At 32.5% G+C, this 16,628-nt stretch overlaps 1 protein-coding gene across 3 annotated transcripts in view; it reads left to right on the forward strand.

The window, feature by feature from the left end:
• SUPT3H (SPT3 homolog, SAGA and STAGA complex component) overlaps positions 1 to 16,628 on the forward strand; it is a 548,140-nt gene that overhangs the window by 51,235 nt on the left and 480,277 nt on the right. For 2 of the 3 annotated variants that reach the window (XM_088023956.1, XM_028097856.2), the window contains exons 2-3: positions 6,699 to 6,781; positions 9,159 to 9,229. The exons of the other annotated variant lie outside the window; for it this stretch is intronic. In XM_088023956.1, coding sequence (XP_087880082.1) covers positions 6,734 to 6,781; positions 9,159 to 9,229 — 119 coding nt within the window. In that variant the 5' untranslated portion in view covers positions 6,699 to 6,733. The remainder of the gene's footprint in view (positions 1 to 6,698; positions 6,782 to 9,158; positions 9,230 to 16,628) is intronic. 3 annotated transcript variants of the gene reach the window in all.

The following is a 16,628-nucleotide window of genomic DNA, read 5'->3' on the forward strand; positions in this document are numbered from 1 at the left end:
AAAATTACATAGAAAAATATAATTGCGTATAAGTTTTTAAAGACTTCTGTGAACTTTATAATATCCTGGATGTCCTGGGTAACTATAAAGATCTTTTTAAAAATGGCTCCTACATGCTTATAATTTTACATATGAATATATACTTCAATTATATAAAGTTGTTTAGAAACAAGCCTGTGTACTTATCTTATGATGCAGTTTAAACTTACAAATAGATTTCTTTTAGTTGAGCTGGGTAAAATGTTAACTGTACTGTAGGTTTATTTCTGCAGTAGAGCATAATGGTAGAGCATAATGTCGAGATAATTCTGTGGTCTGTTATTTTGTAAAATTGCTTCCTTTTTGAAGTTTGCTCAAATATTGGGAGCTGCCAGGGTGGATACTTCGTAATACTTTGATTAATTTAGTGTCTCATTTTATTGCAGTGAGGGTTAATGAGAATATTAAATTTTCTTTTACTGTTTTTAACTACCTCATTTCTACAGCTCTAGAAAACATTTTGACTAATGTGAGATAATGTAATTTTTTCTATTTCAAGTCATTACTCCGAGAAGTAGATAAGTTACAGATGCCAAATGCAAATATGTACAGCAATTTCATTTTTCAGTTTTTAGTGCAACAAAATAGCATTATCATCATCATATTTAGTATACTACAGCATTACCCGGAAAAGCTAGCAGTTTATCCAAGAAACATACCTTTTTGTTTAACAGGTTCATCTCTTATAGGATTTTTAAAATATGATAACACTTACCCCAGAAGAAGTTTTGCTGACATGGTGCCACTGTGCTGAAGAGGCTGTTTGATGCCATAGTCCCTCCTTTTTTTTTCAGATAGAACTTGTACCCTCTGTTGTAAATTCTGCTTGCAGCCTTAAACTGAAAATACAAACCATACCCAAACCTTGTTTTAGTTTTACAGTATGCCTGGAGTACATAGACTTTATATTTATTTTTTTCTGTCAAGAAATTATGTAGCTGGTAACATGTGAAAAGCAAGGAAACAAAACAAAAAGAGAATGAGCAAATATTTGAAGGACCTACTATTACTGCATAGACTGTGGTTAGAGAGCACTCACTGACTCTGTTGGTCTCGGTGGCTGGTAGTGACCTGCGGAGATTAACCATTTAAAAACCAGAGACTTCTTGCTGTCCTCCTGGAGAAAGTTTGCACCGCACTTGTGGTTCTGTGGTTGTTTGTGAGGCGAATGAAGCATTCACACAATCCAAAAAAGCAAAAGCTTTAAAACTCCTTTTTTTTGCAAGCACTATTACTGGAGAGACAGAATCATGTGGTTTGTGACCTCACAGTACTCAAAGTAAAGTGGGACTGCCTACCACTGTGGCTTTTCCCCCCTTGCTCTTGCTCTCTCTCTTTCACTGTCTCTCTCTCTCTCTCTCTCTGACAAAAGGCTTGTGGTAAGGCCCTTCCTGGCATCCAGAAGGATATAGCTTTTTAATTTTTGTGACTCATGAGGATTTGGATAGAATACAAATGCTGAAGGAGCCCAAACTCCTGTAAGGTTAAGCATTTGTAGAGCAGAACTCTGCAGTTAAGGTTTTCCTTTCTATTCCCTGACTCCCACTTTTTTTTTTTTTTGCCTCCTTTTATTTAGTTCATTATTGTGTCTGTGGAAAAGAACAAAATTGGCTCAAGAGGCTGTGTGAAATTCTGAACAACAGTGATGATTTACAATAATTTACATCTTTGGATTGTATCACATTCTGGGGTCTGCTTCATATTTGCTGGGTGATTGGAGTCCTTCTGTTTTTCTTTTTCTTGTCTTCTTAAACTTGTGAATCTGTAACTCATTGTAAAAAAAGTTTACCGTTCTTAAGGTCTGGTTGCAAACTGCTTGCTGGGCTTGACTGTAATTGGCTGTCATGAAAGTGTTAGTCTGGAGATTCCTTTACAAATACTAAATCATGTCTGTCTAGTTAATGTATGATCAATATTAGATTCCGGCTCCTACAATAAAGATTTAATGTAATTAGTATCTTTTGTATTATGCATACGTTTGCCTCATGACCATTTGAGGATCTTATAAAAGCGAATGGCAAGAATTTTGACATACTTTATTGATGAATCTTAGTTTTTTTTAATGCTTGTAATTTTTATTTTTCAAGGGAATGTATTCATTTTATATAATTCTTTAAATCATTTATTTGAATATTAACTTTAACAGCCTTTGATAGCAAATCTCATACATCTGTAAAGTAAAATTCTTATGTTGTAACTTAGATTGTTCGGTGTTACTGACTTTATAAGCTCAGAATGGAGTGGGTTAACAGAAGCTGTATTTTTTGTTTATAATGGAAGCTTTGAAATAAATTACAAAATGCTGTGTGTAGTAAGGAATAATGCACACAGACAGAGTATGTTAGTCGTCTCGATTTGCTAATTCTGATTCAGAAGAAAATTGGAAACATCTTTGGGAAACTATCTCCTTTTTTGCCCCTTTGGACATGTATGTATAGAACTCATTTTCTTATTAGGATGATTATATATCATAGGCAGAGAATTTCATATTTATGAATAGAGCTTCCTGTTTTCATCAGTTGGGAGCAATGGGGTATTTTTCAACAAAAATTATAAAGCTGAACAGACCAATTTTCTAGGCATTTTTTTTGCCATTTATCCACGCCACTCTGAATTTGCATGTTAGACTTCTTCCTAGTGTGATAGTAACTAGGAGTGGCGTGAAGTAAATCACTGGGAGGGTGGGTGGAGACAGTGAATTACAAAATATTATTTGGGGTGTATAACGGGTTTGGGGCTGGAAAACAATAAGAACGGTGTCACAGCCAAAGTATTCCTGCTTCTGATCTTCCTAGCAGAGTTCATTATCTGCTTTTGGTTTTTATTAGATAAAGATAAATGTACAAACACGTTCATAAGTGTCTTTACAAAAACTTCATGTGCCCAAAATATACTGGGAAGGCATGAGAATGGTTTCAATCCTTTATTATTCAAACACTCAGAACTTTTTCATAATAAACTCTTAGTGATAGAAAACCAAAAATACATTTTAGTGTTTTATTTTAAATATAGATTTATTATGCCTCATGGTGTGTGTAAACAGCTTTTACATTGGAAAGTAAAAACTTTCATTTAATGTGTAAGCTATTCAGTTATTCTCTGTCATAAATAAGGTGTACCAGTGTGATCTATATTTTGAATTAATTTCCAGAGTAAATTAAAGGAGGGATTTGTCTATATAATTTGTGGAATTTCCAGACATAGTGCCACATGCACGTACAATAGCAGAATCAGGTAATTGAAAAAATTTAGGTAGTTGTTGTAGTGTGTGTGGTAAGTAAATGCTTTTCTTCTTTTAGAACAAACTTTTAGTTTCTGCAGAAGGATTCTTTGACATCTTACAACCCCAGCTTTTTGCTAAAAATTTGCCCCTTAAATTTTTTTTTTTATTAAGCGTACTTTGGCCCTCCAAATTGACTTATACGTATTTGAATAATTTTTAACATCTGTGTGTCTTTTAACTGCTTGTTCTCTTTTTGCAGGTAACAGTCCTGTACATAATTTTTTGGTCAGGATGATTACTCTTATTACATAAGAGTTCAATAGATATTGTTGATTATGCCCTTTCTTTCCCTGTGAGGTCCATCAAATTCTGGCAGGGGAAAGGGAAGTCATGTGCTTTAAAGTTGGTATACTTATTATCCACACATTTTTCCCCTAAATTTAAAATATATCCTCTTTAGAGCAAATATTACTTTGTGGTAAAAATTTTAAAACAACAGGGATAACTGGTATAGATTTGATAACTGACAGTTTGTTTCATTAGAAATAATACTACATGTGATGAAGAGACTGACTCAGATAAGTTACTGCAAGTAAAGCTCTTGATTATGGATTTATACCATGCTTAAAATTAGAAATGGAAACTATAGATCCTCAAAACTCCCTCCTTTTGGGGGATATGTTAGTATTTGCTATGTTGAAGTAAGTAACAAGTTTAAGTTGGCTGTATAAATTATGTACGTTAATGCCATGGAAATGAAATATAGCTTTGAACTTGAAATCTCAGTTTCAGAAAGTAAAGCAGTTATCTTGCTTCCCCATTACCTTGTATTTAATAAATTTGTCAACATAAGTTGAACTTTTTATATTATATACTGTAAAATTGTTTTAAATGCTACGTATACCCTCATTGTTACTTTTTAATTATTTTTTATTTTCTGAACTAATTATCCTATTTGAATACATTAGTTTTATTAGTATCAATCTTGTGCTCATTTCTATGTGTGTGCAGTGTTTTGGGGGGAGGGATTGTTTTAAACTTCTATTTGCTACTCTTCTATTTTTCTTTTAATTGAAAACAATAGGAGCAAATGGTTTGATGTAGGAATTTTGTAAATTGTAGAAATCCTGATTTGGCTTAAAATGTTCTCACTGATTGTGTGGTTTTAGTAAGGAACTTTCTTAATCTCTTGTTTCAGCTTGGTTTGTGATCATTTTTTTTTTTGACAGTTTTTTTTGGATCTGATGTATAGCTGTTTAACTTTACATAACATTTATTGGGCCTTATGTTGATAATTTGAAAAATTTTTGTATTAGTAAGGTATGTATAATTTTACTAATGTTTTAAATTATGCTTATGAGAGATTAATTTCACTTCCTCATTTTAATGGGGTATGTGTTCGTGTATACAACTGCATGCACGTGTATGGTTTTGTGTGTTTGTACAGGGTGTTATTTTGTGGTACTTTTTGTAATAAGAGTATTTTTTCTGTTTTTTTTTTCTCCTCAGTTTGTTTTAATTAAATTATGTAAAAACCCAAAGCAGCACCATGTCCATAATTGTTTGAACAACTTCATTTGGTTAGTATTAGCAGCTATCTGTCTAAATGTGAAATTATGTGGAAATTGGATGCCAAAACAGAAAATACTAAACTCCCCCCCCCCCACCCCCGCTTCTTTCCCCTTTCTTTCCTTCCTTGCTCCTCCAGGCTTTTTTTTTTTTTTTTTTTTTTGGTTTCTCTTTCTCTGTTTTTACATTTCTATAAAGTCTCAAAGTAGATTCTTAAGGTTCTAGTAGGGGATACTAACATTAATCTTCACTAATGAAGACCTGGTGGCTTTGAAGCCTCTAGCATTCAAGGCAGATCATTATTCTATCCTGATATAGTACACCTCATTTGTTGGATGATATTGGCTTCTGATTAGAGATTTTCTTTCTTTTAATAGTTTTTAATTCCTTCCTCTGTGTTAATTTACTTGTGACACATTGTTTCACATGACTTTAACACTTTAATTATGAGTATTCCGTTTCCCCCCCCTTGTTCTTTGAAGTACAGAGTGATCCATACTACATTTAATGTAGTTGTATAAATAATTCATATTTCTTATAATTATTAGAACAATTCATCTTCTAATGCTGTCATTTTTCTAAGAAGAAAAAAAGGTGAGAACTTGCAGAAAATATGGGAAATATGCTCGTATGACAGCTGAGGATGTGGCTAGGCTAAAGCAGGAAACTACTACCCACAATGCAATGTTACATATACTACCACTTAATAAAATTTATATCAAACATGCTACTGACAAAACCAAAGAAAAATAATATCCCAACTATACTAGTTAATGTTCTAAATATATCTAGGGAAAAGTGAAACTAATCTCTTTGGAACCTTTGTACTTGGGGAATATAGTAAATGAAACCGTGGGACATCATATAATACATTGGAGCCCTGTGGTAACTTGGCCTTTGTGCAGTGAGACTTGGTTGTAGGTGAAACTGTCTTATAATGAGAACCTTTTGAGTATTAACTTCCCTGAAAAAGGCACAAAAGGACACCCGCTTTCTTTTTCAGTTGAGTTATTGCAGTATTAAAAAGGGTTAAAGGACATTATGATCTAGTAGGAAAAATAAGTTAATTATGAGATATATTTGTCATGATTATTTAAACTTTTTACCTCACCAGGTGTATTTCTTTACATTTTGTTTTAAGTTGTTTTTTATTGCCAGGTTTGAATTGGGGCTTAGGTTGGGACTTGGCCACTGAGGAATATTTCTTTTCAGAGTAGTTGTTTTTTCTTGCTGTTTCTTTTTATGTTTGTTAACCTACCTATAGATAGCTTACCTGACCAGTCCATATGCTATACTGTAGGGAGGTTAGTTTAAAGCAAAAATGTAAACTGCTTTTATAATGTGGTTGATAAAGATATTAGGATATCTTCTTAAAAAGTCAGGCTTCAATATACTTAAGGTTTCCGTTTATAAATCTTAATCTTCTCTGCTCTGAGCTGTCAGACTTTAACAATTTTGATGGATTTAGGACCTTAGTAATTTAGATGAATTTTGATGTTTTATAAGGGAGGTTTTGCAAGATTTAAATAAGGGAACGTAATAGAGGTTTTGAATTGATAATGTATAGAAATTTTATCATAGAGATAATAGAAGAGACTGTCAAGTTAATGTTACTTATGAAAGATCTCCTCTTAGTATTCCAGTGTATGAAATTGTCTCTGTTTCATACCGGGCATGGTATTTGTCATCTCATCATTTAAACATTAATCAATTGTCTGTCTGTTTGTATCTCTATTAAGGATGATTTGCTTAATTGTTTGAAGTATTTTCTCCTTTAGAGACTGCTTATCAATAACAGCTGTAGTACTGTGGCTTTTCTCCATGGATGCATGGTGGTCTTTGGAACAACGTTCTTCAACTTTGACAGGTGAGACAGAGGCTCTCCAGTGCCACTGCTTTTGGATGAATCTAGCTGCGGTTGGAGAAAGTGCATCTTGCCAAAATATATGGGTGAGACCACACACAGTCTTTAAAATACTTATTGTAGGCTTATTTTTAGGGATACATGTCTTGACAGTTCTTTTATTTGCATGCCAATTTCATTGCTATGTATAGATTTTTCATTGGTTTCAGTAAAGGCGATTGTAGATGTAGATCTATCTTTGTTAAGCCTTGTGTGTAATTTACACTGGAAAATACTCTGCGTTCAACCATAATTAACAGTATAGAAAATATATTGAAAATGGATCATTTAGAATACTGATTTTTTTGTTTTTATAAATTTGACAGTATTCCCATTGGAAATCTCAATTTCCCAGAAAGTTTGGTAATCAAAAATTGCCCTAGTTTGAATTTAAATAAATTCCAAAAGAAAGTTAAAATATTCATATACTTTAATTACATTAATAGTAAGAAAAAATTTATGGTTCTTGTTCAGAAGTACATATTTTTATAATATTGATATAATAAGGCATTGTTCAAAATGTGTTACACTTTAGTAAGAGCTTGAAAGCATTGAAACAAATTGCTAAGAAGTCAACTTCTAAATGTATAGGCATAATATGCAAGCTTCCTAGTCTTTATGGAATGATTAAAACTTTATTCATTTTAGTAAACTATATAAAATTGACTATACATTTACAAAAGAGTATGTTTAGTCTTCTGCAGCTGGCAACAAAGTGACCAGTAAAAGCACTCTTTTAGACTTTTATAAAATATTTCTTTTTATAAAATGGTGATTTGGATAATTATTCATAATTCTTATTATTAGGGACAATATTAAAATTCTTGAGTCCTGGCAGGTAATTGGTCATAAGACTTTTAATGATCACTGAATGTTGGTTAGGTATATATATTTAAAAATTGTAACCAACTAAGATAAGATTACAGTTTCTTTCTAGATATTTTCATAGGGAAAAACAGAATCTACCAAGATAATTGGAAATTCAATTTCCTCCCCACTATTATCGCTATACCCTTTCATTGCTGAATGGTTCTGCCAAGAAAGCACTGGGGAAATTGTGTTCCTACAGCTTTTCCAGAGAACAAGTTTATAGAACCAAGAGAGAACATAGTATACACAAAAAGATTGTTTAAAGAAAAATTTGGCCCTTTCCTCTCAGAAATTGGTTATGTATGTGGATCCTGATTGGTTGCTAGATTTTAAAAAAGAGCTTTATAAATCATTTGTAGGATATTTGGGGAAACTTGAATATGGCCTGGATATTGATGATACTATGGAATATTTATTAAGTTGTGATAATGCTATTGCACATATAAAGGAAAATACCCCTATTCTTAAAAGAGGTGCATGATGAGTTATTTTCATGAAGTGAAACACAAATAATTACATGGAACAAATGTGGCAAAACATTAACAATTGGTGAATCCAGGCAAAGGGTATACAGGCATTCATTTTACTATTTTTCACCTAAAATAGTGAGTTCTGAAAGGTGAAACATTTTGTGGAAAAGATGTATAGGGATTTGAAATAGCTGGGGAAATTTTATTTATTCGTATAGTCAGTTTTAAAAAATGAGTCCGTATGAATAGCCTGGGCTATACATAGCAATTTTAGATTTTAGCTTATAGTTTTATTTTTTACGTTTAAATGCTATTCACAGTAAAACAACTAATTTTCACAAGTTTATACATGGAAAACATGAATTGGAAATGGTATTTAGGAAAGTACCGACTTTTGAAATTTCATATTGTATTACAATAATGCAAGTCTAGACTAATAAGCTAGAGATTTTTAGAGGATTAAAACAAGCATCTGTTATTACTATGTCATTTGTTTATTCTTAACTGGATGCTTCTAAAATGTATTAAAGTACCTTAAAAAATTCATTCACATTAAAAAACTATTACTGAATTGTACCACTGCTATTAACTTTTTTATACTATTAAATTATACTTTGTCAAGAAGTATTTTAATGAGCAGAAGCCTATTATCTCTATATGCAAATTATTTATCCTGAATCTGTGTTATACTAGTTAATACCCTGTCAGGGGTCTGTATGTTTTTTTCTGTAGAGGGCCAGGTAGAATATATTTTTGGCTTTGTAGGCCATAGGGTTACTGTCTATTACTCAACTCTGCCTTGTAGTCTACAAGCAGACAATAAGTAAATTAGACAACAAGTAATGAATTGGCATGGCTGTGCTCCAGTGAAACTTTGTGTACGTCAACAGGCAGCTGGCCTGCCAAAATTTGCTCACTCCTGCCACCTCTACCTTAGGTACAGAAATCTGTGGCCAGTGGAGAGCCTCTTAGGAAACAGGCAAAACAAGAGTTTGAAATAATGATTAAACTTTTAATTTACATGTCATGATGGAATTCTTTCTTAAAGTATTTATAAAAATCTGCTTTTGTGTTCTGTTTTTAGTTTTTTATGTTAAAGCTCACATGTATGGCGCTTGGGAACTGTGTTGAATTGAACAGTGCATTTTCATCTTGGTAATGTAATCATTATATATTGTTAATAGTTTTATAAGGCACCCTGAGATCTTTTTAGGGATAAGGTTGGAATCCAAATAAATCTTGATTATAGACTATTCCCACGTTATCATCAATTTCAGTATTTAATTTATCTAGTTCATTACTAATAAGATGTGAAGAAATTTTATTAGTGATTGTGCAGTCAAATGCTCTACCACTGAGCTATACCCCCTTATTAGTGATTGTGATGCGCTATTTTCCATTTTCGATTTATACTCGAATTTAAATCTGAGTAGAAAAGGGAATTATTTTTGGTATTAAACTCCAGGACATTCATTGCATCCATCATTGGACATAATATCCAAAGTAAATGAGTTTTCTGAAGAATTCATCTACCTTAGGTAGACTGAGTATTATTTATTGGTTGCTGCTGCTGATTACAACTGAACAGGAAAAGGACTTTTTTTTAAAACCGATAAAGAACAAATGAATCCATATTCTGATCTGAATTTGAGACCTGTAGTGTATTAGTGTTTTAAGTTTTAAATAAATGAGCTATATAGAAATGAGATAGCTTTAAGCAAAAGTTTATGATTCAATTATTGAGCACCTTATTTTATCCATTAGCATTTTAAGCAATTCTAGTTATTACACACGTAGCTAAGGATCAGACAGTTGAAAAATTATTATTACATAAATCTCATATAATTTCATCACAAAGGAGCAACCTTCCACCCTTCTTTCTCCTTAAAAGCTCTGAATCTGTGTTATACTAGTTCATAAACAGGAATTCTGCCTCTTTGCCCCATTTATGATAAAGTTTTAACATGATTGCTTTTACACTTTTCCCCTTTCTCCAATAAAGAATACACACAAATCATTGTAAGTAATAAGAATAGCCTTTCTGGGAATGAAACATAAAAATCTAACATACAGAGACTCAAAAAGCATCATCCAGGGTCATTAATGTGAGTTGAGACTGTCCTATTTACCTTAATAGATTTTATTTATTTATTTATTTACTTATTTATTATTATTTTTTAATAAAGCTTACCTTAATAGATTTTAAAAGGTATCACTGTGTTATAGCAATTTAATAAACTAATAGACAGGAGGAACATTTTATTAAGTATACTTTATTTAAAAAGATAAATATTTAAAATTTACATAGGTGAGATTTTCATCTAAAATTAATAAAAAATAGTTTTGGCATTTAAAATTATAATATGCATTTATTAGGAAAATTAACCTTTGAAGAATAAAACCTGGCCTAAAGATTAGTGATTAAATAAAGAGTTACTCACTATATTTTGCTATCTTTTTGTACTATTTTAAATCTCTAGGACTCTTGTTTGTTTTTTAGCTATCCATTTTTTTTCCAATTAAGTATCCTAAAGATTGCATATTTCTGAAATAACTTCTAGATTATTCAGTATAACTGATGCATGTGGCAGCATTTCTGTGTAATCATTTACTGCATGAAATCTTTATGAAGTTTAATACTGAAAAATGTCAAAAAACTATTTTTAAAAAATTAATAGGTATTTTAGAGCAGTTTTAATTTCACAGAAAAATTGAGCAGTAAGCACAGAGTTTCCATTTACCTGGTCTTCCTCCCCCAAAGCCCCGTTTCCCCTATTATCAACATTTTGTGTTGGCATCCTGTGTTTGTTACAGTTAACTGATAATGGTACATTTTTGTTAAGTAAAGTCAGTAGTTTACATTAGGGGTTATTCTTTATGTTGTGCAGTTCTGTAGGTTTTATCAATCGCAGAATTTTATGTATATTACATTATACATATAGTATCCTACAGAATAGTTTTCCCTAAAAATCTCCATAAAATTTTGATAAAATACCCATAACATAAAATTTAGCATGGTAGCCATTTTAGATACTGGCCTTTTTACTATCTCTGTAGTATAGTCTTTTTCAAAATATTATATAGTTGGAATCATACGAAATATAGTCTTTTCAGACAGGATTCTTTCACTTAGCAATATTTATTTAAGGTGCCATGTCTTTTTTGTGGCTTCATTGCTAATTTCTTTTTGCTGCTGAATAATACTTCATTGTATGAATGTACCATGGTTTATCCATTGAACTATAGAAGGACATCTTGGTTGCTTCCAATTTCTGTGAATTATGTATGAAGCTGTTGTCAATGCGAGTACAGGTTTTTGGTTAGACATAAGTTTTCAGCTCATTTGGGTAAATACTTAGGAATGTGATTGCTGGATTGTTTGGTAAGACTTACCCAAACCAAAGGTTTAACTTTGTAAGAAATTGTCAAACTGTTGTCCAAAGTGGCTGTGTCATTTTGCATTCCTACCCGTAATGGGTGAGAGCTCCTGTTGTTCCACATTGTTGTCAGCATTTCCTATTCTCATTTTTTGGATTTTAGCCATTCTAATAAATGTATAATGCTACCTCCTTGTTGTTTTAATTTTGCAATTCCTCAATGACAAATGATGTTCAGCACCTTTTCATATACTTATTTGCATGTATATATCTTATTTGGAAGGTATCTGTTGAGATATTTGTTCTATTTTTAATTTATTATTTTGTGTTCTGTTCTTTAAGAGTTCTTTGTATATGCCACATTTTGTTTATATGGATATTTGTTGATGGACACTTGAGTTGTTAATTTCTGTTACATTTACTGGTTAGTTATTCCAGCAGTTGTTAAGCCTTTGACAAAGATCATTTGACTATATTTATGTGGGTCTTTTTCTAGGCTCTCTGTTCTGTTCCATTGACTTAGATGTCTGCTCTTTTGCCAGTACCACATGGCTTGAATAGTATAGCTTTATTATGTTACAGTGATAGAATATTGGTTCTCCATAAAGTAACTTGTTGGGATTTTCATTGGGATTCCATTGAATCTGTAGATCCAGCTGCAGAAAACTGACATCTTAACAATGTTTTCTTCTGGTTAGTGAAAACATTTATCTAGATCTTCTAGGTCTTCTTTGATTGCACTCATCAGTTTTGTGGTTTACCTCCTATGAATCTTTTATGTATTTTGTTAGATTAATACCTAAATATTCATTTTTTATGCCAATATAATTTTTTTTTTTAGTTTCAAATTCCAGTTATTGATTGCTGGTATTTAGCAAAGTAATTGGTTTTCATATATTGACCTTGTAGCCTAAACCCTACTATTAATTACCTATTATTTCTGGGAGAATTTTGTTGATTCTTTCTGATTTTCTGCATAGATGCTCATGTCATGTGTGAGCAGACTGTTTTATTTCTTTCTTTCCAATCTTCATTCCCTTTATTTTCTTTCCTTGGCTTATTGTATCAGCCAGAACTTCCAGTATGATGTTGAATAAGAATGGTCAAAGAGATATTCTTGCCTTGTTACTGATCTTACTAGGAAAGCATGTAGTTTGTCATCATTACATATGACATTAGCCATAGGTTTTTTGCCAGTGTTCTTTATCAAGTTGAGGAAGTTCCCCTCTATTTCTAGTTTGCTGATAATTTTTATCATGAATGTTGAATTTTGTCAGATGCTTTTTCCTTACCTATTGAAAGGAACATATGCTCTTTCTTCTTTAGCCTGTTGATGTTATGGATTATATTAGTTGATTTTCAAATGTTGAATGAGCCTTTCATACCTAGAATAAATCCTATTTCATCATGGCTTGTAATTCTTTTTTATACATTATTGGATTGGACTTGCTAATATTTTTCAGAGGATTGTTTTTGCATCCCTTTTCATGGAAGATACTATTTTATATTTTTCCTTACTTGTAATGTCTTTGTCTGCTTTTTGGTATTAGGGTGATGCTAGCTTCATAGAATGAGTTAGGAAGTGTTCTCTCTGGATGAGACTGTAGAGAATTATGGAGAATTGTTTGCTAGAATTTACCAGTGAAGCCGTCTTGGCCTGGTGCTTTCTGTTTTGGAAGGTTATTAGTTAATTGTTCAATTCTGAAAATAGATAATAGACTTAATCAGGTTGTCTGCTTCTCTTTGTTTAAGTTTTGGTAGCTGTGTCTTTCAAAGAATTGGTCTGTTTTATCTGCATTTTCAAATTTTGGGCATGGAGTTGTTACAGTGTTCCTTTGTTATCCTTTTAAATGTCCACGGGATAAGTAGTGATGTACCCTCTTTCATTTCCCATGTAATTTGTATCTTCTTTTGTTCTTAATCTGGCTAGAGGTTTATAAATTTATTTTTTTTCAAAAAACCAGGTTTTGGTTTCATCAGTTCTCTTGATTTCCCATTTTCAATTGCTTTAATTTTGGTTTGAAATTTTATTATTTCTTTTTCCAATTTTGAGTTTAATTTGTCCCTTACTTTCCTAAGGTGGAAGCTTAGATTATTGATTTTAGATCTTTCTTCATTTCTAATATATGTATACAATGCGATCAGTCTCTCTAAACACTTCTTTTTCTCCATCCACAAATTTTGATGGGTTTTATTTTCATCATTTTTAAACTGATTTTGAGACTTTGTCTTTGACCCATGTGTTTATTGATACAGTTGGATTAGTATTACCGTATTTATAGCTATTGTCTATTATTGCCCTCGTTTTTGTTTCTTTTGGGGGGAAGGGTTTCCCACTTTAAAATTTTTTTCCTGGTGTTAATTAAGCATTTTATATGATTACATTTTCTTTCCTCCCTTAACATATCAATTAAACTTTTCTTTCCTTTTTGTAAAAATTTTTTTTAGTGTTTACTGTAGAGTTTGGAATATGCACTTAAAACTATTCCAACTCCAATTTGAAATAACAATATATGGTTTTATACATAGTGCAAGTACCTTATAAAAGAGTATTTCCTCCTTTATAAAGCTTTGCTGTCATTCATTTCATTTATCTATAAGCTATAATCATTGAGTACATTGTTGCTGTTATTATTTTGACCAAGCTGTTACTTGTTAGATCAATTAATAATTAATAATTATTTATTCCTTGTCTGATACTGCCCCTTTCTTTATATAGATCTGTGTTTCTGACATATCATTTTCTTCCTCTTTGAAGAATTTCTTTTAACATTTTTTCAAGGCAGGTTTACTGGTAGTGAATTGCCGAGAGAGAGAGAGAGAGAGAGAGAGAGTGTGTGTGTGTGTGTGTGAGAGAGAGAGAGAGAGAGAGAGAAAGAGAGAGTTTTAGTTTGCCACTTTTGAAAAATAATTTTACTGGACACAGAATTCTAAGTTGGTTTTTTTTTTTCTTTCAGCACTTTAAATATTTAATTCATCTCTTTTCTTGCTTGCTTAGTTTCTGAAGAGAAGTACAGTGTGATTCTTACTTTGACCTATGGGTAAGGTTTTTGGGTTTTTTTTGGTGTTTGTGTTTATTTTTCTGGATTCTTTCAAGATTTTCTATTTGATTTCCTATAGTGTGAATATGATATGCCTAGGTGTCAGTATTTCAGTATTTATCCTGCTTCGTGTTGTCTGAACTTCCTGGATTTGTGGTTCGGTGTCTGTCCTTAATTTTGGAAAATTCGCAACCATTTTACTTCAGCAGTTTCTTTTTTCCATTTCCTCTTTCTTCTCCTTTTGGTAGTACCTTTAGATGTATGTTACTTTTTGGGTGATTTTCTCACAGTTCTTGAATGTTCTTTTCTGTCTTTTTTATTCTTTATGTTTTCACCTTTCAATTTTGGAAGTTTATTGACATATCTTCAAGCTCTGTGATTCTTCTACCATGTTCAATCTACTGGTGAGCCCATTCATTTTATTTTTTACAGTGGTGTGATTTGATTCTTTTAGCTTTCTTTTAAAATTATTTATTTATTTATTTATTTATTTAGTGTTTTCTTCTCTTTGCTTACATTACCCACATTCTCACTTGATGTCCACTTGTTCCATTATAGCCTTTAGCATACTAGTCATAATTAATGTACATTTTAGTATGATTTTTGAATTTCCACTACATCTGAGTCTAGTTCTGATTCTTGCTTTAACTCTTCAGATTGGTGTTTTGCCTAATTAGAATGTCTTGTAATCGTTTGTCAAAAGTCAGATGTGATATATTTAATAAAAGAAACAGGTAGGTAGGCCTTCAGTGTGAAGTTTCTGTGTTTATCTGGCTAGGAGTTAGGCTGTGTTTTCTGTTGCTGTAGCCATAATGTCAAAGACAAAAGTTTTCTTGAATGTCCCTGTTTTTGTTTCTCCTGTTGTTGTTGGGGTTCCCTTGAGACTCCTTCTTAAGTAGAGTCTGAGACTTTTGGGTCTTTCAGTTCTACTCTTACTGTGAAAGAAGCTGATTGATGTGGTAGTAGGGGTGGCAGAAGAGGAAGTGTAGTATAATCCTGTGCTTAGTTTTTAGTCTTTTTGGTGAGCCTGTGACTTTCATAAGTGCTTCTCTTGTTCTCCTCCCCTCTCTCCTCACCTCACGCTGGGTTAAATAGGAAGGCTAGAGGAGCAGGGGTTGAGTATTTTTGTTTCCCTATATGCAAGGGGTGCTGGAGTTGAGTGTTTTCCTTTCTCTAGGGTAGTCAGTTTTTGGTGTAATGCAAGTTGGTTAGATTTTGATAAATAGTTCCCTCTAAGGGCATTTGTTCAGCAGAACAAAGTACCCTGGAGCTTTTCAAAATGATTATTTTCCCCTTTCCCCTGCTGGAGGGGATTTTCCTTGATATTCACCATGGGAACATGGTGGGTCTCTGGAAGGTAAAACACAGGAGTGTTTACCCCCTTTCCTTCCCCCCACCCCCAACCACGGCTGGGCTACCTTGAGTTTCTGTCTTTCTTGCTAGTCCATGCTTAATCTTTAGCAGTTAATGAATACTTACCCTTTAAGTGTTCCTACCTGGTTCCAGTTATGGGTTCTGCTTCTGGGAAGCTATAACTCTTTGTATTCATTTGTCTGTCTGCTCCAGTGTTTACCACACTGGTTTGCCCTGTGACCTCAATTCTCTGATGGATTTAAGAAGAGTGGTTGATTTTCAGTTTGTTTCACTTTTTTCTTATCTTCGGGAAGGGAGTGACACCTTCCAACATGTTTCCATGTCAGACTGGAAACCAGAAGTCAGAACCTTTTATATAACAATTTTATATAGAGCATTATCTTAAAATGTGGAATTTAAAAGTTTAGTATCATTCACTCATTTGTTCATCCTATCAGCATTTATTAAACACTATGTATTAAACTCTGTGTTAGTGCTGGGACTACAGAGTTAAATAAGGCATAGTTTGTAAGTGAAATAAGTTTATATTGAAGGAACTATTTGGAGCACACAAGTCTATGAATGTAATACTGTGTGTTGAATACTATGACAACATAAACATGAAGTATAAACATGGTACTAGGTAGTGGTGGAAAAGTCATTTCAATCAGACTGAGAGATTCAGTGAAAGTTACTCAGAATCAGTGAAAATTAGCTGAATTTGAAGGACTGTTAGGAGTTGACTCAGCACCTGTAGGTAAGAAAGGCAGGAGGAGGGAAATA

The sequence above is a fragment of the Eumetopias jubatus genome, unplaced genomic scaffold, assembly GCF_037043125.1.
Source record: "Eumetopias jubatus isolate StellerSeaLion01/CBP00866 unplaced genomic scaffold, mEumJub1_p1.0 scaffold_6, whole genome shotgun sequence".
NCBI lineage: Eukaryota > Metazoa > Chordata > Mammalia > Carnivora > Otariidae > Eumetopias > Eumetopias jubatus.